At 44.5% G+C, this 25,891-nt stretch overlaps 1 protein-coding gene across 1 annotated transcript; it reads right to left on the reverse strand.

Moving 5' to 3' along the window:
* Nucleotides 1-1,016: 1,016 nt before the first annotated feature.
* LOC147105389 (uncharacterized) lies at nt 1,017-19,650 on the reverse strand. The gene is made up of 4 exons (XM_086011689.1): nt 17,587-19,650; nt 14,304-14,615; nt 11,914-12,981; nt 1,017-4,624 (listed from the first exon to the last, which is right to left on the reverse strand). Exons 1-4 carry the CDS (start codon nt 19,006-19,008, stop codon nt 4,184-4,186), a joined length of 3,243 nt encoding a protein of 1,080 aa, XP_085867815.1. The 5' UTR covers nt 19,009-19,650; the 3' UTR covers nt 1,017-4,183.
* Nucleotides 19,651-25,891: the final 6,241 nt, after the last annotated feature.

Below are 25,891 nucleotides of genomic sequence, written 5' to 3' on the forward strand. Positions count from 1 at the left end.
TACATCGGCGAGACCATGCAGACACTGCGACAACAGATGAACGGACACCGCGCAACAATCGCCAGGCAGGAGTGTTCCCTCCCAGTCGGGGAACACTTCAGCAGTCAAGGACATTCAGCCTCCGATCTTCGGGTAAGCATTCTCCAAGGCGGCCTTCGAGACACACGACAATGCAAAATCATCGAGCAGAAACTGATAGCCAAGTTCCACACCCATGAGGATGGCCTGAACTGGGATCTTGGGTTCATTTCACGCTACATGTAACCCCACCTGACGTAGGGTCATCCAGACTCGAGTCGTCGTTGGCTTGTTCTCTCCACACAGATGCGGCTGGACCTGCTGTGATTTCCAGCAAAAAAAATGTTTTTTGTCTGTTTTTTTGTTTTTCATACAGACCCCAGCATCTGCAACATTTGACCCCTTGTGACCCCACCTCATTGCTCTTTGATGTAATGTTTTCCTGACTGACCTGTTTGGACACCATTTACACCTTTGATTGCTGTGATTATCTCTCTGCCGAGGTGTGATAAATGGCAGTTAGAAAGATTACCTGTAAACATCTGACATTATTCTCTGACTATATAAGCTGTGTTTTTATGCATCTCTCCACCTCACCTGACGAGGGAGCAGTGCTCCGAAAGCTTGTGATTTCAAATAAAGCTGTTGGACTATAACCTGGTGTTGTGTGATTCCTTACATTTGTCCACCCCAGTCCAACACCGGCATCTCCACACTTTAGTTTTTCGGCCTGTCTTCTCCACTTCTAAGAAGTTGGGAGATGCACTTATAAGGTGGATAACTATGTTCTAACCTGCACTATTGTGGACATCCTGAAATTTATTGGTGAAGAATGCAGTAGAGCCACTTCTCACTTAGAGTTCAAATGTCTTCTTCATTCAACTTTCGAAGACACGCACTTGGAACGCACTCAGGTTAACAACTTTTCTGAAGGGACAGAGTCCTTATAAAGCCCAGCCGCTAGTTCAACTTGAATATTACCGTCAATTTGTTCGCAGTATCCTTTCAAATGTTTATTATCAAAATTTCAAATATATTCTTTAAAACGTCTTCATCATTTGGTATTATAACAAACTATCAGCTAAGTTTGATGCACTTTCCGTAGAGTACCCCTGCCATTAATTATTTCACGCTAGGTTTGTCAAGTATAGCATTTAACTGTTTTAGCATTTCCAGTCCTGCTTCTTCGACATGAGTGATGTGTGATATGAATCACAAAATGTAAATTACTTGTGTTTGTAGGAAACAACTGGATAACATCAGATCTGTACATTCCCTTAATGAAACTGGGGACTTTCCCCAAGAGAACCTTCTCAAAAAGTAGAGAATACCGAGGCAGCATTTTGGTAGACCTCTTTTGGGGGGTTTGTTGTGGTTTATTTATTGACCCCTCCTCTTATCTGTTGCCAATCCAGAGTCAGTGATGGAGGTTATAACCGAAACTTGGATAGAGCTTTTGGGTTTCGGGCTCATGATCTTAATATTAAGGCAAAAAGTTGGTCCGTTCTCACCATTCGTGATCAGTTTGGAGATCAAAAGACGGAGGTATCATTAGTACTAATTAATTGACACTGACAAGTTGATTCTAAATTGTTCAACCGCATGGAAGACATATTCCACCGTTATCTAAAATAGGTGTTTAATGATGTGCTCTTGCGTTGATTCCAACCAAGAGTTCTGAGATCAATAGAAACATAGAAAAATAGGAGCAGGAGTAGGCCATTCGGCCCTTCGAGCCTGCTCCGCCATTCAATATGATCATGGCTGATCCTCTATCTCAATACCATATTCCCGCTCTCTCCCCATACCCCTTGATGCCTGGGAAAGCCAAGCATTTGATAGAGAAATGCCACCGCACTGTGAGTTTTATTTTCTCATCCATGCATGCTTTAGAACGATGACATAGAAACATAGAAGATAGGAGGAGGAGTAGGCCATTCGGCCCTTCGAGCCTGCTCTGCCATTCAATGAGATCATGGCTGATCATCCAAATTCAGTACCCTGTCCCTGCCTTCTCCCCATATCCCTTGATCCCTTTAGCCTCAAGAAATATATCCAACTCTTTCTTGAATATATTTAATGAACTGGCCTCCACCACCCTCTGTGGCAGAGAATTCCACAGGTTCACCACTCTCTGGGTGAAGAAATTCCTCCTCATCTCTGTCCTAAATGGCTTACCCCTTATCCTTAGAGTATGACCCCTGGTTCTGGACTCCCCGGCCATCAGAAACATCCTTTCTGCATCTAGTCTGTCCAGACCTGACAGAATTTTATAGGTTTCGATGAGATCCCCTCTCAATCTTCTAAACTCCAGTGAGTATAAGCCCAATCGACACAATCTCTCCTCATACGTCATTCCTGCCATCCCAGGTATCAGCCTGGTGAATCTTCGCTGCACTCCCTCCATGGCAAGAATGTCCTTCCTCAGGTAAGGTGACCAAAACTGCACACAATACTCAAGGTGCGGTCTCACCAAGGCCCTGTACAACTGCAGCAAGACATCTTTATTCCTGTACTCGAACCCTTTTGCTACGAAGGCCAACATACCATTTGCCTTCTTAACCGCCTGCTGCACCTGCATGCTTACCTTCAGCGACTGGTGCACAATAACACCCAGGTCTCTTTGCACTTCCCCTTCTCCCAATCTATTGCCATTCTAATAATAATCTGCCTTCCTGTTTTTGCCACCAAAGTGGATAACCTCACATTTATCCACATTATAGTGCATTTGCCATGTTTCTGCCCAATCACCCAACCTGTCCAAATCGTACTGGAGTTTCACGACATCCTCCTCACAGCTTACCCTCCCACCCAGCTTTGTGTCGTCTGCAAATTTGGAGATATTACATCCAATTCCCTCGTCCAGATCATTAATATATATTGTGAACAGCTGGGGTCCTAGGACCGATCCTTGCAGTACCCCACTAGTCACTGCCTGCCACTCGGAAAACGACCCGTTTATTCCAACTCCAACTCTTTGCTTTCTGTCTGCCAACCAGTTCTCTATCCAAGTCAATACCTTGCCCCCAATCCCATGTGCCTTAATTTTGCACGCTAATCTCTTATGTGGGACCTTATCGAAAGCCTTCTGAAAGTCCAAATACACCACATCCACTGGTTCTCCCTTATCTATTGACGTGTAACGGCTATAACGACCATTAGACATTTTGTAAATAAACTGGGCCCAGTTCGTTCCCTAAATATGCAAAAAAAAAATACAAATATAGTTTATGCACATCAGCGTTATGGGAGATGACGTAACTGCTATTTAGAACTTCTCCACTCTGAGGAGTGTAAGTAATAGGTTCAGGATCGCGAGGATAGCTGGCCAACACATCCTGCTCTGTGACTCCTCGTCTTAATCGGGTGAAGAGCGAGCGAAAAAAATATTCAGAATATTGGAAAAACAAATTGTAATGATTTCGAAAGAAAATCCAGCTAACTGGTGCACACCTGGCAAATAGGTACAAAGGCCTGGGAGCAAGTCAGTGGACTGTTCCCTCAGGGAAAGGTACGTGCTGTTGGCAAAGTTAAGAAGGGGGCGTTAAGTATCACTTTTTAATGAAAATACATGCCCAGGTTCGTGTGGGCTAGCTCAAGTAAAGCTACAAAATGTAAGGTTCGTGTGGGCTAGCTCAAGTAAAGCTACAAAATGTAAGGTTCGTGTGGGCTAGCTCAAGTAAAGCTACAAAATGTACAATTTTAGACACGTTATACGGCAATGAGACAGACAGATCCTAGACCATAGAAAGAGGAGCTAATGTTTAGATAAATGTGCACATAACCCCAATTCGTCAACTCAGAATTTTCCCAGGAATATCCACAATAAACTGCATCTTCTGGTTCAATCTATATTAAAAACACAATTGTATAGAAACCTCACAACTTACTAAACAAACCAATACGGTTCAAACTCCCCCTACATTGTACAATATAACGGAATCGCCATCCTAATTATAAATTATTAACTCCACCACAATGTGAGATAACAAATATTAAAATTCAATAAAAATAGCTGCTCAGCTATGCAGCAAAAATAACATTTGAAAGATAAACACTTCCAATATGTCACCTTAACCTTCAAGAGAGACTGAGATCATACAGAATGGTGAGCATCCAGTTCTTTCGCTAAGCATCAGACGCTTATTTTCAATCAAGGAGAACTTTATAAAGTTGCCGAAGCCTTTCTCCTCCGTATTGTCTCCAGCGCGGCCTCCTTCTCCTTCAGAATCTCCTTCAGCCGTCTGATCTTCTCATCACGTGGGGTCTTGTCTCCGCTTGAAGGAGGAAGGATCTCAACCGCAGGAGTGTGCTCCCCGGAGACAGCTGAAGTCCCGGGCATACTATCTGTCACAGTGCTACGAGTCTTCCTATGGGAGGATTGCCTTACCGTTCTGTCTAGGGGCAATGAGCTGGAGCTGGTGCATGTCTCGTGGCCACAGCGAGGACTGATGTGGGCCGTTCCATCACTATTTTGTCCCGGGAGACAGCTGTACGCGTGCTCCGATTCCCTGTTCAAAACCCACTTTTTAAAACGTTGCTTCTTAATTGTCGATGGGCATTTGTTACATTCCGCTTTTCTCTTCGCCGCCGATTTGGCCTTGATCTAAAATGAATAGAATCGGAAAATTAGCATAAGATTTGCATGATTGCTCCTAAAGTATCGAAATATTATGTCCCAGTGTCATGCAAAATCATACGTTTTATACGCGTTTGTTCAATGATCTCAGTGTATCCCAAGATGAACCCGATCAATGCATTTTAATCTGTGAGATTGGTGATGGGAAGACGGGATACAGATGAAGCAAGTGACTTTCTTAACAAGTTTCAGTAGTTGGGTGCTTCACTGTGCATCCCTCTCATTGACCTCCACAACACTAATTTCTGTGACAGCGATGTAAAGCAAATGAGGTGTCGCGAACTCCTTCATAAACATCAAGACCCACCTAAAGAGGTGTATTTTGCCTGCAGCCCCGGAGACAGCTCAGGTGTGGCTCAGGTGAATGGTCCCACAGGAGGGAGATTCTTTGCCGCTAGCAATGAGACTTTCTCTGCTCCTACCAGCTCACTTTGTGGCTGTCGCCTCGCTTCTCTGTGCTGACCCTCCCTCCAAAACCCAATGGCCAAAAATACATTCGCAAGCCATGACTTTGAAATGATTATATATCCATAAGCTTGAGCATACCCGGGTGGGCTGCTGCACCAAGTGCTGTGATATCCGCTCGGGCATGGATCGTACAAGCCGGAATAACTGAAGTATTACATCAATAGCGTGTGAATTATCAGGCATAAACTCAAGGATCACCTGCACAATTACCGAGTAAACGGCAACAAACATAGTTTAGAAGGAGATCCGGTCCGACCCAACAATGTCCTAGCTCTTAATAAAGAGCTACAACCTAAAACGGAAGAAGCTGGGATCCAAGGTCAGTCCTGGGAGTGAATAAAGAATATATGGAAGGGCTGGAAGCAGCGAGTGCTGAGTGGGGAGCCCCAGGGGCCGGGGTTAGAACTCCCAGTTTCTAATTTGGATTAACGACTTAGATTTTGAAGTTAAGACGTGAAGTTCACAGATGATCCCAAACGGGGTTCTGATAACTGAATCTATGGAGGCAGCTCGGGAACTCCAAGATGAGATAGCAACATATTTGGAGGAGCAAGTCCGTGGCAGCTGAAATTTAATAGGGCACGTGTTAAGAGCTGCACATAGGGAAGAAACAAATGAATAGCTAAGGATAAAGTTGAGAGAACTGTGGGTTTTAGTAGAATTCGCAGTGAGCATGTTCAATCACTCCAGAGCAGGAACCAGTGAGGCAGTAGAACGCTGAACTTTAGAGCTAAAATAATGAAGTACACGTCAGCGGAACTATGCTCTGGTTAGACCACACCGTGAGTATTGTGTCCATTTCTGGCCACCGAAGCACATTCAAGCCCTGAAGGCAGTTAATAGAAGAGCCTTTGAGGTTTATCCCTACCGTCGGAGTTACAAGATTGGAGGAACTTGGTCTTTCCAGCCTCGAAAGGAGGCGCCATGAAGGTGATCTTATAGAGGGATACAAGATAGCAGATAGTATGGACAAGGTAAATCTGCAACATTGCTTCAAATGAAACCCACGAGAATTGGAAAAAGGCACTAGGTTCCAACTAGGAAAAGCCAAATTTAGGATTGATTTCGGGAAGTTTCTCTTCACACAAGAGTGATCAACACATGGAGTGGAATTTTGGGCATAGTGGTGGGGGGGACACGGAATCACTTCCGAAACAATTGGATATTGGATCTTTCTGAACGAATTAGCCAAAACAGGTTAAATGGCCTTCCTCATCTGTATTTATGTGATACTGTGAACAGTGAGGCTAAGAAGCCAAGTGAGCTATTGTTGACAACAAAATGAGTGGGACGATTAAAGCAATTTCCTAACTCTTGATCCTCCCTCACTATTGCCACGGTTTACCTTCAGCAAGGTAGTGCTGGAAGAAAGCCAGGTTTGGCGTGAACCTGGTGGTTTTAACAACTCTGATAACTCGGGGCAGAATTTAGAGTGGCTGGTTTGAATTTACCCTTACAGATTGATTGGAGTTGGCATCTTCTCTCTCGCTCTGTTATCCAACACAAAGACAGTATGAGGTTGGAATTCGAAGATATAGTTGCGGGCAACAAAGTGTGTGCTCTTAGACATTTCAGCAACGTGCTGCCTTTGTAACAGTAGCGAGTGGCTGTGTGTGCTGTATACAGAACAGGTATATTTAGTTGATTCAAGTTCCCTATTTAATTACAGATCGAAGCATGTTGTAACATGTAGGATTACATGCATTTTGGAGGTTGTTATTTGATTATTGGTGGTTAGAAGGTAAATATGAAGTTGCAGTTGATGCATTCTTGGTCCATGAGCCCATGGATGTCTATCAGGCTGATGATCTAAGGTTATGCTTACACAAAGTTGAAGCATTTTGTGTGCCTAAATTCCTTCTATAATGGGCAGTATTGTGGATATTTTTTTGGTCATCTACAAGCCTGACCTTACTCCATATTCAAAATTGCTCTGAGCCACTAATAAAATATGATTTGTCTAAACTGAGTGAAAATCAGTCACCCTTCTAGTTTGCAACTGACTGTATAAAATGCCAACAGATTAACTGGAAAAATCTTATTTCCCAATGCAGGCATAGCAATAACGTTTTGTCACAAAGGACTATTTTAGCCAGCAAGGTAGCATCTCCTTTCAGACCATGAAGTGAACGTGAGTGTTTTTGTGCCGAGAGGAAACAGTTTAATGCTTGCTATCACATGCAGCCTAATCTTCTCATGTTCCCACCTGCACTAGCTTTACTCAGTTTCACTAGACGACTTCACAGAAAACCTGTGTATGCTACTATGTGGCATTTAAGACTACAGTAGAAAATTTATGTTAACTATATTTGATGGCTAATTGAAATCTGCCTGTTCATTGGTGGGTCTAATGATCAGCAGAACGTCTACAGCTTCAGTGTTGGACTGTAGTGAAAAGGAATGAATGACAATTCCTTTCCAGCAGGTACTGTTTGAAGCCAGATATACCTCATGCATCTAAGTTTGAACTTTTAGATCCAGTAGTGTTCCTCACACACCTCTTCCCACTGTGGTAACCTATTCAGACTCAAGGTCATCCAGAGTATGACAACTTCCAGAATTCCATTTATGCTCCAAATGCATCCACTTGAAGGATGAATAATGTAGATATCTTTAGGATCTGACCTAAAGAATTGAATATTCAGCTTTACACCTACATGATTCAGGTGTGGCTATTCACTAAACTACTGTTCTGCATACAACAGATGTCCAACTCAACACTATTCCAGAATAACCAATGTAGAAGGGCATTCTTTTTGCACAACGTTCCATAACTGCTAGCATATGCTACCAATATCCCAAATTGATTTTCAAACTCCAATAGGGCTTATCTACATCCTTCATAGATTTCCAGGAACTAAGTAAGTCATTTAGTGAACGTCCCAAGATGCAGTAGTAGCTGGCCAGAGCTTTTAGTTTCGATGAATTATTTTAAAGTTGCTGACCTTCATGAAGCATGAGTTTGGTCCCAATCTATCTTTGTCACCATTACTTCAGACATGCTGTGGTGGGATGAAAACATTTCAGTTTAAGGTACTATTTTTTATATTTGCCTTCAGTTGCATAAGTGCTCCCCAAGCTTCTGCTGATCGTTAAGACAGCTCTCGGACAGGAGATCACTGTCTCTTCTGAGGAGACTTAGCATCAATTTCTTACCACCCAAGTGAAAGACTAGACAGCAGAGTTTTTGTTGCTCCTATAGTGAATGCCTTACTACTGATGTATGTTCTCTTTGGCACTGGATTTCTAATGCTCATGGCTTTCTGTACTGACTTTCTTACCTAGGGTCCTATAGATAACAAAAATGGGGCGTAATTGCACTTTACAGCATATCAACAGTTCAGCAGCTCTTCATTCTTGAATCCAATCAAATTGCTGCTAAGACATCAAGTTTTCTCTGATGTGATTTCTCACAGTCCAGCCTCCTTCTAATTCAGGTCATGAAACTTAACAAGAAGTCATCAATGCACAAAGGCCAAGCTGTTACAAGGTCCTATGCTTTCACAACTCCGCTACCTCCAACAAAATGGAACATACTTAGAAGGCACTTGAAAATATTCCAACTTGCAATTTTGCAGCTTGCTGCAATTCATTTGTCTGGATGTCATCAGAGACCTTTATCAGCAATCTCAGACCTAAAGATATCGATCTTATTCATCCTTCAAGGGGATGTACTTGGAGCAATAGGCTAATGCCTGCTGAGATATTTTGGTTTGTTGAATGGGGACTCCCTTAAGCTTAACTCATCTTAGATGCCATTGAACATTGTCCTCAATACTTTTGGAACCTCCTTTGAATCTTTTAGATTCAGTATTTCCAAGAACCTATCCTCTAACGTGATATATTGCATAGATATATCAGATTGAAGTCTAGGGGGCTCTGGAGAGCACACCTTTGTTCAATTTGTTCAGGCCAAGCTTGCTGTCCATACCTTGTTTTATCAAAGATGGTCTCACCCTTCTCTGCAACTGATGTACTCAATATAAGGTAATATCTCAAAATTGGTTATTTGGAGCTGGCACCGCATTAGTTATTTGTCCTATCTGTATTAATGGAACACACAAAGTTCTGTCATTCATTTTGTTGAAAGACAGCTATAATTGCAAGGCTTCACAAAGTACACTACCTGTTCCACCAAATGAAGCATTTCCTCAGTCTGTATCCCCAGCAACAATTTAGCATTTGAGCACGTTAAAAAGGAGGTTTTGTCTAACACAGAGGGCAGAATGGTTCATGCAAGAACTTCACAAACTATTTAGTTTATGGTCAACCATCTGTCAGTTTCTGCTGAATCTTTTAGCAGTGACGCTCAGCAAGCAATTACCTTTGGTTATGTTCACATAAAGTACTCAACAGAATTAAGAATAACTGGAAAAAAATTGTTTTAAATAGCTGGGGGTTTTATTCTAAGAAGCCTGCTCCTTTCTTACAGTGGTTTTATCATTTTTGGCAGTTCTGCTTGTCTATCTTTTCATTTGTTAAAGAATGTTCTAAATAGCAATCTTGCCACTATGTATACAGTGGCTTTATAAAAAAAAAATATCCCTACAGTTCTAGGCATGTCTATTCAAATGACCTTTGATATTACCCAAAGGTTTCCTACCCAAAGTTGATAGTGGAACTGCCCTTATTGACAATGTTTATGCAGAAAGGGCTGATCCATGTACCTTACTTCAAAATTAATTGTGCCCTGTCAATATAGCAGGTGAGACTCTTAGGTACCCATATAGTAAATATAGGTTCTACTCCCATGTAAGAGCACAAGATGAAATAGAAATTTCCGCCCAAGATTGAAATTCTGGAACTGCCTTAGTTAGGAACTTCACACAACTCAGCTACTGGCTCCTAGAGATTACGGACTTGCCTAGTTGAAACTGAGGCCAGTTTTGCATAAAAGCATGCAAAGGGTGAAAAATATAGTATACAAGATCACAAAGTACATTTTTCTAAAGTCCCAAGGTCCAAATCTTAACTAGAATCTGATGTATCTCTGTAGAAAGGCCATTTACTACATAGTACAGTAGCTGGTCAAAAACCAAAAAAAGAGTCCTTCGCAAGAAAAATCTCAAGCTATAAAGTCCTGCCTGAATACAATCAGCAATATAACATATGGTGACTATTTTGGATCTGAAGGGCCAACCACAAAGCTGATAGGAAATATTCAAATGGAGCTTTGACACATCTAATGGCCAGGCTCAAATAAATGTGCAGTGAATCAGTAGCCATGTTCACCAGAGGCCTATGCAAACATGTACAGTGGCACAGTCAGTACCAAGCCCAAGGAGGGACACTAACCAGTACCACAGTGGCTTGACATACCCTAGCTACCAGTGTGAACATTGAGCCACTCGTACACCTAGATCCCAGGTTCATGTCACAATTAACGCCAGTAGGCCCCGTTATCTTGCTGGCTGCAGGCCTACTTTCTCTTGAAGGAGGATATTCCAACGTTCTATTAAGAGCTCACCAAGATGGGAGACAACTCCAGGCAAACTGAACAAGTCAATATTTCACATTTGGAAGACAGACATTAGAGGCAGCAATCTTGAGTTGCCATAGTAAAACCGCAGGAGCGCTTAATATATTCCTTAAACCCCCATCAACATCTTGGAAGTTTCTGAGATTTAAAAACCACAAGTGAACGAAGAAATAAATAACTGAGCTTAGTGCCATCCAGGTGAAAATGACAGAAAATGAGTATCTAACGAAAATCGATCAATCCCACAACAAGAACAGATTCATGAACAAGGAGGAGAACCATTCTATAGCACAAGACTGTCACATGAGCTCTATATAAAAACAAGTCTTAAAAGAGACCAACATATAGGAATTCTCTAAAAACAATCATCTTAAAATGCATTTAAAGAAAAAAAGAGTTCCAGAAAATCCCCCAAATTCCTATTTACCAGGGAATAAATCTTATTCAAACTTTTTAAACTAATGAACAGAAAAAAAATTAAATGACACTGCATTGTGAAGAGGATTGTAGGTGCTTAACCCACTGAAAAGGCAATTCACATATGGAAGATTGTTAAACATGCACCATAGTGGTGTACCTACAGAATTCACTGAGTGCCAGATTGAGCCCTGGATGCAAATGGAGTGAAAAATACAGATAAACGAGCTCTTGCTCACTGAACACACTGATAGCAAGCCAGTCCCCTCAGGAAGGTAATGGTGCAAAAGGTAAAAAAGAATTACTTGTCTTTTAATAAATCAAACTGCGAGTGCAGGTTAGTTCAGGCTTGCTTAGCTATTTTGCAACTAGGAAATATACAATATCAAATGTATTCCACAGCGATGGACCAGATAGATCCTAAAGTGCAGAAGATATCTATGGGACGGGACTTGGGTGTTTAGAACCCAGCACCAGCACAGTAAGTACCCAGTTTGTTAGCCCAGGAATTCACACAAAAATAAAATGCATTTTAGGTTCAATATATATTAAGTACACAATTAATTGGAAAACTATACTAAACAGATCAATACAGCCGAATGATCACATATTCTCCCCTTACATTGTACAATAGAGTGCAACCACCACCCTGGTTTTAAATTATCAAGTTTGCTACAATTTAAAATGGCAAATATTAAAATTCAATAAGTGGCTGCTCAACTATGCAGCAAAAATAACATTACAAAAACAAACTTTAAATATTTGTCATCTTAAATTTACCAAGAGAGACTGAGATGACACAGAATTGTGAACATCCAGTTCATCAGAAAAATTGCACAGCAAGGACACAGGCTCTTAATTTTGATCGAGAACATTATAAAGGTGCCAAAACCATTTTCTTCCGTATTGCCTCCAACGTGGCCTCCTTCTCCTTCAAAATCTCCTTCAGCCGTCTGATCTTCTCATCGCGCGTAGTTTCATCGATATTCAAGGGAGAGAGGGGAGAGGAACTGTGTGCTGCACTGATCTCAGCCGTAGAGGAGTGTCCCATTGAGAGAGATGAGGTGCTGGGCGCAGGAACAGGTACAGTGGAGACAGCAGAGGGGCTGTGTGCACTATTTGTCCCAGTGCCGAGAGTCATCATGGGTGAAGATTCTATTATCGAGCTCTCCTCCGGCACTGAGCTGGGCTCAGGTGAGCTGGTGAATGTTTCCTGTCCACAATGAGAGTTGGCGCAGGAGGCTGCTCCGGCACCGCGGGAGGCTGCTTCTGCACCGTGGGAGGCTGCTTCGGCACCGCGGGAGGCTGCTTCGGCACCGCGGGAGGCTGCTCCGGCACCGCGGGAGGCTGCTCCGGCACCGCGGGAGGCTGCTTCGGCACCGCGGGAGGCTGCTCCGGCACCGCGGGAGGCTGCTCCGGCACCGCGGGAGGCTGCTTCGGCACCGCGGGAGGCTGCTTCGGCACCGTGGGAGGCTGCTCCTGCACCATGGGAGGCTGCTTCGGCAACGCGGGAGGCTGCTTCGGCACCGTGGGAGGCTGCTCCTGCACCATGGGAGGCTGCTTCGGCACCGCGGGAGGCTGCTTCGGCACCATGGGAGGCTGCTCCTGCACCATGGGAGGCTGCTTCGGCACCGCGGGAGGCTGCTTCGGCACCGCGGGAGGCTGCTTCGGCACCGCGGGAGGCTGCTTCGGCACCGTGGGAGGCTGCTCCTGCACCATGGGAGGCTGCTCCTGCACCATGGGAGGCTGCTTCGGCAACGCGGGAGGCTGCTTCGGCACCGTGGGAGGCTGCTCCTGCACCATGGGAAGGTGCTTCTGTATTGTATACGGGAAGGCAGCTGTAAGCATGCTCAGATTCCCAGTTTGAAATTAACCTTTTTAGGCATTGTTTCTTAACTGTCACTGAACACTTGATATTTTCTGGTTTTCTTTTCACTGCTGATTTGGGCTCAAGTTTAATCTAAAAGAGAGAAAAAAAAAATCAGAAAATCAGCAATACATGCATTCAAGTTTGTCTTGCATGTAAAGGACACTGCTCCTTAAATTTCAGGATTATTTTATAATTGCCATATAAAATCATAGGACGCACTTCAAAGCAATATATTTACATTTTTAACGAACAAAGCCCCTTGAATTTTACGAGCAACTGCGGCCAAATTTACTTCAAACCTGTGAAATAAGGAATTTCGCTCTTGATATTGTGGTAGCACTGAGTCAGAGGGTTGTGGGTTCAAGTCCCACTCCAGAGGCTTGAGCACATAATCCAGGCTGACACTCCAGTGCAGTAGAGTGCGTGCAGCACTGTCGGAGGTGGCGTCTTCCATGTGAGATGTTAAACCGAGGGCCCGCTTACTCTCTCGTGGATGTAAATGATACCATGGCACTATTTGAGGAGCAGGGGAGTTCTCCCTGCGTTCTGGCCAATATTCATCTCTCAACTAACACTTAAAACAGATGGTCATTTGTTTCACTGTTGTTTGTGGAAAATTGCTGTGCGCAAATTACAATAGTGGCTACACTTCAAAAGTACTTCATTGAATTTGAAGCGTTTGGGACGGCCTGAGGTTGTGAAAGGCACTACGGGCTGTATATAAATGCAAGTTCTTCCTTTCTAATGATTGTAAAGTCAAATTTTAGGCATTATCTGAAACTAAACAATATTACACTAAAGGAGCTTTAGAACTCCCTTGATGAAACCACGGGGTAAAGGTACCATTTGGTGTAGCGCTAAGCCACATAAACCAGAAAGTCTCCAGTTTGAGACCAGCCAGGACACCAGTACGGGTGCTATAATTGGCCTTATTTCTTCTGGACTAAAGAGAAGAGGAGGAAATATTTGAAGCAGGATTTCCGTTCCTGATCCAGTGGCTCTTGTTGGAAAAGGTGGCCAGGATTGGGTTCTGCTCTGATGCCTTCCACAGTCAAATAGCTTACTAATACTCACTGTTCAGGCTCACACATTAAGAATGATCATTTGACAACAGGACTGAACCTCTGTCAGTCCCTAAAGAAATGTAAGAATCATTATCTTAAGGAGAGGAATGAAAGTGAGGGGAAAATGCACGGAATTATATTAAAAATATAGAATTCTACTGTTTCTTAACCTACATATTTGGTAGTTACTACATTTGAGAAGACAGTGTACTCGAACAGTTACTGTGAACAGGTCCCCAAGTGTTTGTCATAGACTCAGTTACTCTACACAAAATCTCACGCACAGAGGACTTTACAATTTTCAGCCAGCTTTTTAAATAAGTCAGTGCTACTGAAATCGAGATGTACCTCTATCTCCTTTGTATGGTATGCGTAATATTCTGCCTCTATAGGTTCCTCTTTTTTAATAACTGGAAGCATCAAATTCACTTGTGTCTCTTTACTAATTGCATCACTCTGTAGTTCATCCATTTTCTCGGTCGGGTGATGGGGTGACTCTAGTGACTCAGAGCTTGCGGGAGAATTGCACTTCTCCCACTGCTCCAGCTGTTTTGGAGATATTCTGGTGAGGCAGATTCGGAGATTGGTGTGAATTCCTGCCTTCTTCAGTAACTGCTCATCGGTTTCCTCTCTAGCAGTCCCACAAATCCGCTCTGAATGCTGATGGAAAGTGGGAAGAGGGAAAAGAAGAGGAAGAAAGGTTTTAACCATTCAACAAATACAAACATTTTTTGGCAAATAAGCTGAAGAAACTTGGATTGCAGTACTCAGAAACCGAACTGCATGGTGGAATAAGAACAATCTTCAAGCAAGATACATTTTAATACAAGAGGCCACAACATTAAAAATCACATTTTTTATCATGCCACTGATCTAATCTATTATTTTGATTCACAACTGTGGTGGTTTAAATAGTGTACAATTTACAATCACTTAGTGCAAATGATGCCCGCTGCATACATGTTCAAGAAACATGCAAGGTAAATAAGATAGTGACAGTTCAAAAGACAGCATTGTGACACCATGCAGAGTGAAACTCAGGTCATCTCTACCCCAACATCTCAAAGTAGTAACATACTACGTTATCCTACATATTATATGTAATTGAAAAGGGAAGAGAAGAGTCTAGGTGTCATTTTTATTCAGATTGTTCCTTTTTTATTAAAATGATATTCTTAAACTTCAAAGTGTCGGACATGAATAGAGACCTATCCATTGGGTCTCAGTCATTGGTGGGTCACTCTATGATGTTACAGGCAGCTCATAGCATGGTTTCATGGGTTACGTTGGTTCAGCTGATCCCCAGTTATGGCCTCATTGCAATTAATGGAGCTGCTCCAGGACATAAAGGGCTGCTCCCTGTCGATGGCTTTTCACAGAGCAGAAACCTGACTGGCACATCGCCGCAGAAAATTGAACAATCATTTAAAATTAATGTTATGCCCTTCAGGGTGTGGGATGTTAGTCCTATGGAATGGAACACTTTCCACTCCAGGGACTCGTGCCAACATCAAGCGTTCTCAAATTAGGTACAGCACGGTTAGATACAGAGTAAAGCTCTGCCTTATCAATGCACCTCAGCTCTCCTCTCAGAAGAGCACCCTTTATTGCATCAGTGGAACATTCTTTCATTTCCCACACCAGCCATTGAGTCTCTTACCAATTCTGGACAAGTGAACATATTGTTGTGTTGTGGGCCATGTATAATGGGGACAAGGTTGAAACCACCCAAACACATTTCACACAGCACTTGAAAAGTACTCCTCCTTGACTTTCCTTCCCTTTAACTGTTACTGACCATTTTTTTTCTGAAGCAGAGTGATTGTGACATACAGCGAAAGCCAATTAACATCACGTTAAAATCAGAGACGTGCCACATAATTTGAATAGAAATGGTATGCGGTTTATGTCACTGAAGGTAACTGAGAAATAACACAGCTTTTGCACACTGCAGTGTTAGAGTTGATGCTGTAGAATAGAACAATCTCAGTTGGGTAAAAGCAGGAGAACAAATGACAAAGTGCACTGCAAGGAAGCATCAGGCTCAAGTGATACTGTCAGTTCAATGATGCATGTCTGACACTCAGAATACAGACATCTTCGAACAGGTCATTGGACAAATGCAAAGACTGAACACTTTCTATAATGTTCTGTGGAATGAGTTGTGGGTTATTAAATGAGTAACAATCAGTAATAGCAATGTGAAAGTTTTCATTTGGAAACATTATGTACTCGATATACACACAGAAATCTAACATTGTCCGAATTGCCAATATATTTTTGTGGAAAATAATTTATAGACTTGAAGTTGACTGCAACAGAGGCCACTAATAATTTAACTGACAATGCAGGGCCCCAAAGTGCAGTTATTTAGGCTAGGGTGGCAGTCGGAATTCTACAGTCTGCCTCAGCAGCCTGAAGTAAGAGGAGAAATCGGGCAGTATTCCCACATCTCATTGCTATCCACCAACCCTTGGATGCCTGGCCAGGAAATGAGCGGGCTTAGCACCCCCACGGTCAAATAGCCTTTCCACAGTCTCTGTCTGGGTAAATACCTATAAGACTGACCATTTGAGAAAGATACCAATGTGGCTCCACAAGAGCCAGCTCCTTGAAGAAGGGAGGAAAAGAACTGCAGGTTAAACGTGTAGCTCATCTGAATCTAGGTACCCAATGCAAAAGTGGGGACAGAAATACAACCGCTACTCACATACACAGGTGCTCTCTCTACAGCCTCTGTCCCATACTGGAAAGAAGGTCCCAGCTATAAAAGTCATTTGTTTCTCAAGGCCAGCTTACTGCTCAATCTGAGCACAACATTTCATGCTTCAACTAATTTTTAAGCATGGTACAGTGATTAGCAAGTTTACTATTCTGAGTGTTTATCAGCTCCACCATTAGCGGATTGGCAAATTGCATTGACTTTTAATAAGGGCCGTTGCAACGTCAGATATTTGCACAGGGTGGGTAAGCAAAGGATCATATTTTTTGTACAAAGTTTAAGTTATGAACAGCAACGACCGGAACATGCAAAGGTAACAGTTAAAAAAAAAATCTCAGCTCCAGAAAACACAGAAAAGGTCTGGCTAGAGTCCAAAGTAGAATACTAGACAGACTAGATGCAGGAAGGATGTTCCTGATGGCCGGGGAGTCCAGAACCAGGGGACACAGTCTAAGGATAAGGGGTAAGCCATTTAGGACAGAAATGAGGAGGAATTTCTTCACCCAGAGAGTGGTGAACCTGTGGAATTCTCTACCACACAAGGCAGTTGAGGCCAATTCATTAAATATATTCAAGAAGGAGTTAGATATATTTCTTGAGGCTAAAGGGATCAAGGGATATGGGGAGAAGGCAGGGACAGGGTACTGAATTTGGATGATCAGCCATGATCTCATTGAATGGCGGAGCAGGCTTGAGGGGCCGAATGGCCTACTCCTGCTCCTATCTTCAATGTTTCTATGTTTAATACTACTGTGCAGTTTAATTTTGCAACTATCAACTATTTTAACAACATTTAAAGCAGCCAAATCTATGAAGCATTATTTCCCAGTGCAAAGTGCAGCACAACCAGACAATACAAATGTATCTTCATTCTATCAGAAAAAACTTAAAAACTATGCAAAAACTTACCTCACGCAGAATGCCTTGTATATCCTGAGCCCTATGCTGGTCATTGGCATTTTGGACACCGACTGCCGTTCTACAGGCATCTGTGGGCCGGCTTAAGAATTGGTTCTCCTCCTGCTCGACAGGTTCAGGTTCAGGGTCCTCTGGTTCCTCTTTGATTTTGGTTAGTAAATCGGTCTGCGGTAAAACGGCAGACGAGACGTTCTCTTTCTCTGCATGACTCACGGAAGTTGAGACACTCCCGGGGCATGGGCTGGGCAATCCACCGTTCTTCTGGACGACTAGGTAGACTTTACCATTGTACATAACTAGGGCATTCTCCTTGAATGGAGAAAATAGGTCGGCCCCCATTTCTGTCGTTGCAGTTGACGGCGATGGTATCAGGTTTGTTGTGCCGCTCTCCACATGCTGCTGATCAGCCAGGCTCTTTAAGATCTTCGAGGCCAAGTTATTGGAGGATTTAACCGGAATAAGGCAGTGCGCTAAAGACTGCGGATTCTTCTGCACGACCCACTTCATCGGACTGTCCTGAAACTGGGTCTGCTCGGCATTAGAAACTGCTGTACCGCTGGCAACAGCAGCAGGTGCTGCTGTGCCTGGAACAGGGCTGTCACCGGAGGTGGGAGCTGTGGGCAGCTGCACAATGTTCTTGGGGAGAATGTTTGGGAGGCGCTTCTGCGTCGTCTTCACAGTGTTCACTGGACAAACGTAAATGACAGTCGGAGATGACTTCGTAGATTCAGGCGAGCTAGCGAGGTTGGACGCTGCAGTAGCCAGTATTTTCTGCTGGATAGCAAGGGGCAGTGAAGATGCTGGAACATATCTGACTTCTGCATTTGCAGGGATCTGAAGATGATGGCCAGAAGGCAACACTGGAGACTTTAAAACCATGTAAGTCTTCTGCTCCGTAGCCAAAGTGGGAGATGCTTGGGTCTTCTGTACAGCTGGACCAGGCAAAGCGACTGTTCTTCGATTATAAGCCTTTTGGTCTGTAGCTAAAGTGGGAGATGCTTGGGTCCCCTTCCTCGATAGACCAGGCAAAGCAACTGCTGTCAGACTAGGGCATTGCAAAGATGCCACTGCTGGTGCTGTAAATATGTTATCGTGTGGAGGATTGACTGGAGACATCCCACTGTGGCTGGCTGATCCTTCAAGTGATGCTATTACAAACCTTCCTGCGTTGGTTTGCTGCAACACGGGAAGACACGCTGTTGGAGCACTGCAAGCTGTTGTTTTATTTTGCGTTGCAACATGGATCACGGTCGACACATTTACTTTGGAAGGCATACTACCAGTGGAAACAGGAACGGAAACGGGAACAGAAACGGGAACGGCTGGGACGTAATGTCCAGGGATGTTGGAAAGTGGAATTAGTTTCAGGAGGTTCTTCCCATCCCGACTCGTACTCTGCACAATCCGATACATGCATCCTGAAATGCTAGGAGAGACATTAAAAAGTTTTATTAAGTGATACAGGCATATCTATTTCTGTAACAAAGGATGTTACACTGTATCAGTAACCAAGCTACAGCACATTCTGTCTATTTATCGTGTCAAATACAAACAATTCTGTTCACACAAGTAGATGATGCTATCTTAACTGAACTGTGATAAAATAATGCCTTTCCTGCAAAAGAATTCATACATAAAACAGAACATCCATTGCATCAATTCCCATACATGTTTTGGAGTGCTTTTTTAAAAAAAAAGAAAAAACATTTTTGCCATAACCGTTCCAAATTCCATGTATAGAGCAGTGGCCTTACTGCCTGTTTTTTCCCCCCATCGAGTAATCAAGCTGAACAGCCAAGACCCTGTGCACAAAGGTTGAAAACAATGGAAGACAGAACAAGGTAAATCAGGAAGAATTCATTAAGTGATATAAAGTTTGAGCTTTCATAGCCTGAAGGAAAGGAAAGAAAAGGCTAAGGAGACAAGGAGTTTCAGTTTGGAGATCCCAGGAAAGAATGAGCTGAAGGAGACTGCATGATGACTCTTGATTTCTACACTGAATTTTCAAGGAGGAGGGAGAGCATTGTGGGGCAATGTATCTGAACTTGGGAGGAACAAGAGAGAAAATGCTTCAGAGGTGGGAAAGGCTCAAACACGTCACTTTCCACTTGAGTATCAAGAAATAATTTTCACTAGCATTAAACAAATAATTTTAGCTCACATACTAAACAGGAAGTAAGATTACGGAGCACCACCCCATAACCCAAACCTGTTAAATGGAGGCCAACATGTTTTAACATCAGACTCACAAATTTCAGTGCTGGTTGACAAGTAATGGTGGTGTTCTCCCTCTTTACCAATCGAGTGGTTTACCCATCCATCATGGATCCATCAATTTAACCAATGCCTGCTCCCATCCAGCGCTGTACTAGTCTAGCACTCCATCATGGCAGGGGCACTATTGATCTAGATTGATAACATATACCACAAAACCATCCAGTTCGGTTGGGTGCCAATATATCAGGCTTGTGACAGTTACAGGTCATTCAGCCCTTCAAGCTTATTCCGCCTTTCAATGAGATCATGGCTGATCTGTATCTTAACTCCATCTACCTGCCTTGTTCCATATCGCTTAATAACTTAGTCTAGCATAATCTATCGATCTCAGATTTAAAATTAATTTAGCTGGCATCTACTGCTTTTTGTGGGAGTGTTCCACACTTCTACCAACCTTTGTGTGAAGAAGTGTTTCCTAACTTCTTTCCTGAATGGCCTGGCTCAGATTTTAAGGTTATGTTCCTTTGTCCTAGACTCCTTCACTGGCAGAAAAAGTTTCTCAATTCCTTTCAAAATCCTAAAAACCTCAATCAAATCACCCCTTAACCTTTTATGTTGAGAGTTTATGTAAACTTCCTCATAATCTAACCCTTGGAGCCCTGGTAACATTCTGGTGACTCTGCGCTGCACTCCTTCCAAGGCCTCTTTATGCTTTCTAAGGTGCGGTGCCCAGAACTGTACACTGTGCTCCAGATGTGGTCTTTGTATAGGGCTTTGTACAGCTGCAGCAAAACTTCTTCCCCTTTATATATTCTAGCCCTCTAGTTATAAAGGCTAACATTCCACTAACCTTTTTGATTATTTTTTGTACAGGACTACTATAGTTTACTGATCTGTGTACAGGAAACTCTTTTTTATCCGGCACTGATGGGACCGACGTGGTGCCGGTTCATCAAAAATTCCAGATAACCGAGAGCTATAGTTAAAAGATACGGAGAGCTGAGAGCACCATATAAAGCAACAAACCCTGTTGCTTAGCAACAGGTGCAGAACAATGGCCACAAGTTCCAAGCGTCTCTGTAGCTTAGCAACAGCTGCAGCCACACCCTTGCACAGCAACAGATCAAGGAAGGCAAGTACAATATGAAGTAAAACTTACCTGAACCTATTCCTGAATTTTGCCGGTTAACCGAGATTTCCGGTTATTTAGCTGCCGGTAAATCGAGAGTTTCCTGTACATGGACCTCTAAATCTCTTTGGACCTCCACTATTCCTAGCTTTTCACCAGTTTATGACTGCCAACACCACAACGCACCCAACTCCTGCGTATTTGTTGAACAATGGCCTCCTGGTGCTGCATTCAGCCTGAACTGGTACAGGTGCAGAAACAACAGATGAAGCATGTCAACATGTTGTGCTTCAGCAAGAGGCAGCGAAGACAGTCAATCATCAAAAATGCCACGGGGCTCTTCAAGCAGCACCTGAATCCAAATATCATTTGACATGAAGGGCACATGATGTCCAAGCAAAATAACTTGAGAAAAAAAAATCAAGTTGAAAGTGTAAGGGGCAGCCTCCAGTTTTACTACATCAGGATATACAATTGAAGTCAGCCAAGGGGAAGTGTCTTTAAACAAGAGAGACCGTGTGTGTCATATGGGCACCACTGCAGCCTCATTAGGCCACAGGCATCATTAAAGTGATGCTCATCGGCAACCTGGATTACCCTGGGCTAAATGGAGGGCGGTGAATGAGGGCTGATGGCTTTGAAACATATTTTGGAACATACAGTGACAGGATCGGACGAAGTCAACATGGATTTACAAAAGGTAAATCATGCTTGACTAATCTACTGGAATTTTTTGAGGATGTGACTGGTAGAATAGATAAGGGAGAACCAGTGGATGTGGTGTATTTGGACTTTCAGAAAGCTTTCGGTAAGGTCCCGCATAAGAGATTAGCGTGCAAAGTTAAAGCACATGGGATTGGGGGGTAAGGTACTGACTTGGATAGAGAACTGGTTGGCAGACAGGAAGCAAAGAATAAGCGGGTCTTTTTCCGAGTGGCAGGCAGTGACTAGTGGGGTACCGCAGGGATCGGTGCTAGGATCCCAGCTATTCACAATATATATTAATGATCTAGACGAGGGAACTAGATGTAATATCTCCAAGTTTGCAGATGACACAAAGCTGGATGGGCGTGTGTGCTGTGAGGAGGATGCAGAGAAACTCCAGTATGATTTGGATAGGTTGGGTGATTGGGCAGATGCATGGCAGATGCAGTATAATGTGGATAAATGCGAGGTTATCCACTTTGGTGGCAAAAACAAGGCAGATTATTATCTGAACTGCAATAGATTGGGAAAAGGGGAAGTGCAACGAGACCTGGGTGTCCTTGTGCACCAGTCACTGAAGGTAAGCATGCAGGTGCAGCAGGTGGTCAAGAAGGCAAATGGTATGTTGGCCTTCATATCGAGAGGATTCGAGTACAGGAGCAAGGATGTCTTGCTGCAGTTGTACAGGGCCTTGGTGAGACCACACCTTGAGTATTGTGTGCAGTTTTGGTCGCTTATCTGAGGAAGGATGTTCTTGCCATGGAGGGAGTGCAGCGAAGATTCACCAGACTGATACCTGGGATGGCAGGAATGACGTATGAGGAGAGATTGGGTCGATTAGGTTTATATTCGCTAGAGTTTAGAAGAATGAGAGGGGATTTCATTGAAACTTATAAAATTCTAACAGGACTAGACAGACTAGATGCAGGAAGGATGTTCCCGATGGCGGAAGAGTCCAGAACCAGGGGTCACAGTCTAAGGATAAGGGGTAAGCCATTTACGACTGAGATGTGGAGGAATTTCTTCACCCAGAGAGTGGTGAACCTGTGGAATTCTCTACCACAGAAGGCAGTTGAGGCCAATTCATTAAATATATTCAAGAAGGAGTAAGATATATTTCTTAAGGCTAAAGGGATCAAGGGATATGGGGAGAAGGCAGGGACAGGGTACTGAATTTGGATGATCACCCATGATCTCATTGAATGGCAGAGCAGGCTCGAGGGGCCGAATGGCCTACTCCTGCTCCTATCTTCTTGTTTCTATATTTGACTCAGGTAACTCGTGTCTGGGCATCTACTACTCCATGGTGACAGGCCAGGTAATGATCCACTGCCAGGCCAACCAGTGCCAGCTTACCCAGTGACAGCCCAACCAGAGCCATCTCATACACTGCCAGCCCACCCAGCGACAGCACAGCCAGTGCCAGCTCATGAACTGCCAGTCCACCCAGCGACAGCCCACCCACCTGCCGACTGCTCACCTACCCATCGACAGCTCACCCACCCTGCGACAGCCCACCCAGTGCCCATCCACCCAGCGCCAGCCCACCCAATGCCAGCTCACGCACTGCCAGACCATCCGGTGAAAGGCCACCAACCCGGCGACAGCTCATGCACTGCCAGTCCATCTGGCAACAGCTCACCCACCCAGTGCCAGCTCACCCGGCGACAGTTCAGGGACTGGCAGTACACCCGGTGACAGCTCACCCACCCTGCAACAGCAAACCCAGTGCCAGCTCAAGCACTGCCAACCCACCCGGCAACAGCCCACCCAGTGCCAGCTCGCCCAGTGACATCTCCCACAACTGGACTCAGAATTCGGGGACAGCAGTCAGGTTGCGGGCTGAAACCTCCGGCCGTGAGAACGGCCGGGGGAGAGGCAGACTCTGCGGCCTACTGCCTGCCTGGGACCGTGGGCCGATCACACACTTTCGGCCAGGTGCACAAGGTCGGCCATTGAAAACCAGATAACCGGTGCCCTCCTCCTCCTCTCATAGGGAGGGAGAAGCGGCGCCGTGGGCCTCCCTCCCTCCCTCTCCCCGGACTCCCTCCCTCCCTCCCTCTCCCCGGCCTCCCTCCCCCCTCCCTCCCTCTCCCCGGCCTCCCTCCCCCCTCCCTCCCTCTCCCCCCTCCCTCGCCCCCTCCCTCTCCCCCCCCTCCCTCTCCCCGGCCTCCCTCCCCCCCTCTCCCCGGCATCCCTGCCTCCCTCCCTCTGCCCGGCCTCCCTCCCTCCCTCTCCCCGGCCTCCCTCCCCCCCTCCGGCCTCCCTACCCCAGCCTCCTTTCCTCCATCTCCCCGGCCACCCTCCCTCCCTTTCTTTCTCTCCCTCCCTCCCCCTCTCTTTCTCTCCCTCCCTCCCCTTTCTTTCTCTCCCTCCCGCCCGTCTCTTTCGTTCTCTCCCTCCCCCTCTCTCTCTCCCCCCCATTCTCTCTCTCCCTCCCCCTCTCTCCCTCCCTCCCCCTCTCTCCCTCCCTCCCCCTCTCCCTCCCTCCTCCTCACCCCCTCTCCCTCCTCCCTCCCCATCACCCCCTCTCCCTCCCCCTCTCTCCTCCCCTCTCTCCCTCCTCCCCTCTCTCTCCTCCCCTCTCCCTCTCTCTCCTCCCCTCTGTCTCTCTCTCTCCCTCCCTCTCTCTCCCGCTCTCCCTCCCTCTCCCCCCCTCTCTCCCTGCCCCCTCCCCTCTCCCTCCTCCCTCTCCCTCCTCTCTCTCCCTCCCTCCCTCTCTCTCCCTCTCCCGCTCCCTCCTTCCCCCTCTCTCCCTCCCCCATCTCTCCCTCCCTCCCCAGTCTCTCCCTCTCTGTCTCCCTCCCTCTCTCTCTCTCCCTCCCCCCTCTCTCCTCCCTCTCTCTCAATTCAATTCAAATTGCTTTATTGGCATGATGACAAGGTACATCTTATGTTGCCAAAGCACAGAAAAACATGTATGATTGAACACGTAAACGCAGATCTAGTCATACAGTGTATAGACAGATATATCCCTGTATATATAAATATACACACATATAATGTGCATATAATCTTTTCTTAGATTTAATGGTTGTCCCTCTGCTTATGGCAAGCTGTAACATAGTTTGCGGCTAAAGTTACGCAATTTCTCTGTTCCCCTAATAGATATGGGAGTTTTTGGTGGTCATTCAAATTTTTGAATTCAGGGCATATTTTTATGAATTTTGGGTAGAAATTTCCCCTTATATCCTGATAGTTTCCACAAGTTGTGAGGAAGTGCATCTCTGTCTCCACCACTCCCTGACTGCAGTGAGAGCATATCCTGTCCTCTCTTGGCAGCCAGGTCTGCCTGTGTCTGCCTTTTTCGATGGCCAGGCTATGCTCACTAAGTCTGTACATTGTCAAGGTTTTTCTCGGTTTGCTATCTTTTACCATGGTCAGGTATTCAGCCGTGGTGTATTGTCTGTTTAGGGCCAAATAGCAATCGAGTTTGTTTTGGGTTTTTGTCGTTTCTGTCCAATAGGAAATATTATTCCTTTTGTTTAGTGACAATTGTGTTGGGTCTAATTCTCTGTGCTAGAATGTCACTGCCCTGGGGCTGATTATTATTAGTAGTGTTAGCAGTTACTTCACTGAGTCCCAGGACTAGTTGACTGAGGGGACTCTTCTCTATGATCATCTCTTGGCATTTCAGGGCTTCATAATGATAGCAGTGGGGGTTGCTCATTTTTAGGTGTTTCCAAAATTTGATGGCTCTTTATTGGATATTAATTAGTCTGTCTCTCTCCTCCCCTCTCTCTGTCTCTCCCTCCTTCCCTCTCTCCCTCTCTCGTGATAAGCTAAGCAAATCACATACTGCCTTGCAAATGCCTTGCAAAGCATGATGGACTAGTTGACATGGGTTAAAAGTTTAAATGTAAAAAAACTGATGCAGGACTATGGGAATGCAGTAGAAGTAGATAAGAAGGAACAGAAGGAGCAGCATGTTCTACTCCCTAACCACACTCAAGGAGACATAAGATAACTGGTGTAGCAGTCTCATGGTCACTATTTGTTGAAAGTTAAATGTGAAACTTAAGCAAAACTCTGTAAAAAACAAGTGACTCGTGGAGCGCGTGATCGCCTAGTTTTCTGTTTTCCATGAGTTGCAATTTATGAAAATGTATAAATATTGTAGCCCCGTGAGTCTCGGGGCTCACTCTTTGGGAGGCATACTTATGTGTAGACACAAAGGGTTTCTCAGAGTGAAGTCCAGGTACCTTAATAAAACTTTACTTATTTTACACTTTCTGACTTTGTGCA

Source organism: Somniosus microcephalus, chromosome 18 (genome assembly GCF_052327205.1).
Source record: "Somniosus microcephalus isolate GS21.2 chromosome 18, FLI_Smic_1.0, whole genome shotgun sequence".
In the NCBI taxonomy this organism is placed as follows: domain Eukaryota; kingdom Metazoa; phylum Chordata; class Chondrichthyes; order Squaliformes; family Somniosidae; genus Somniosus; species Somniosus microcephalus.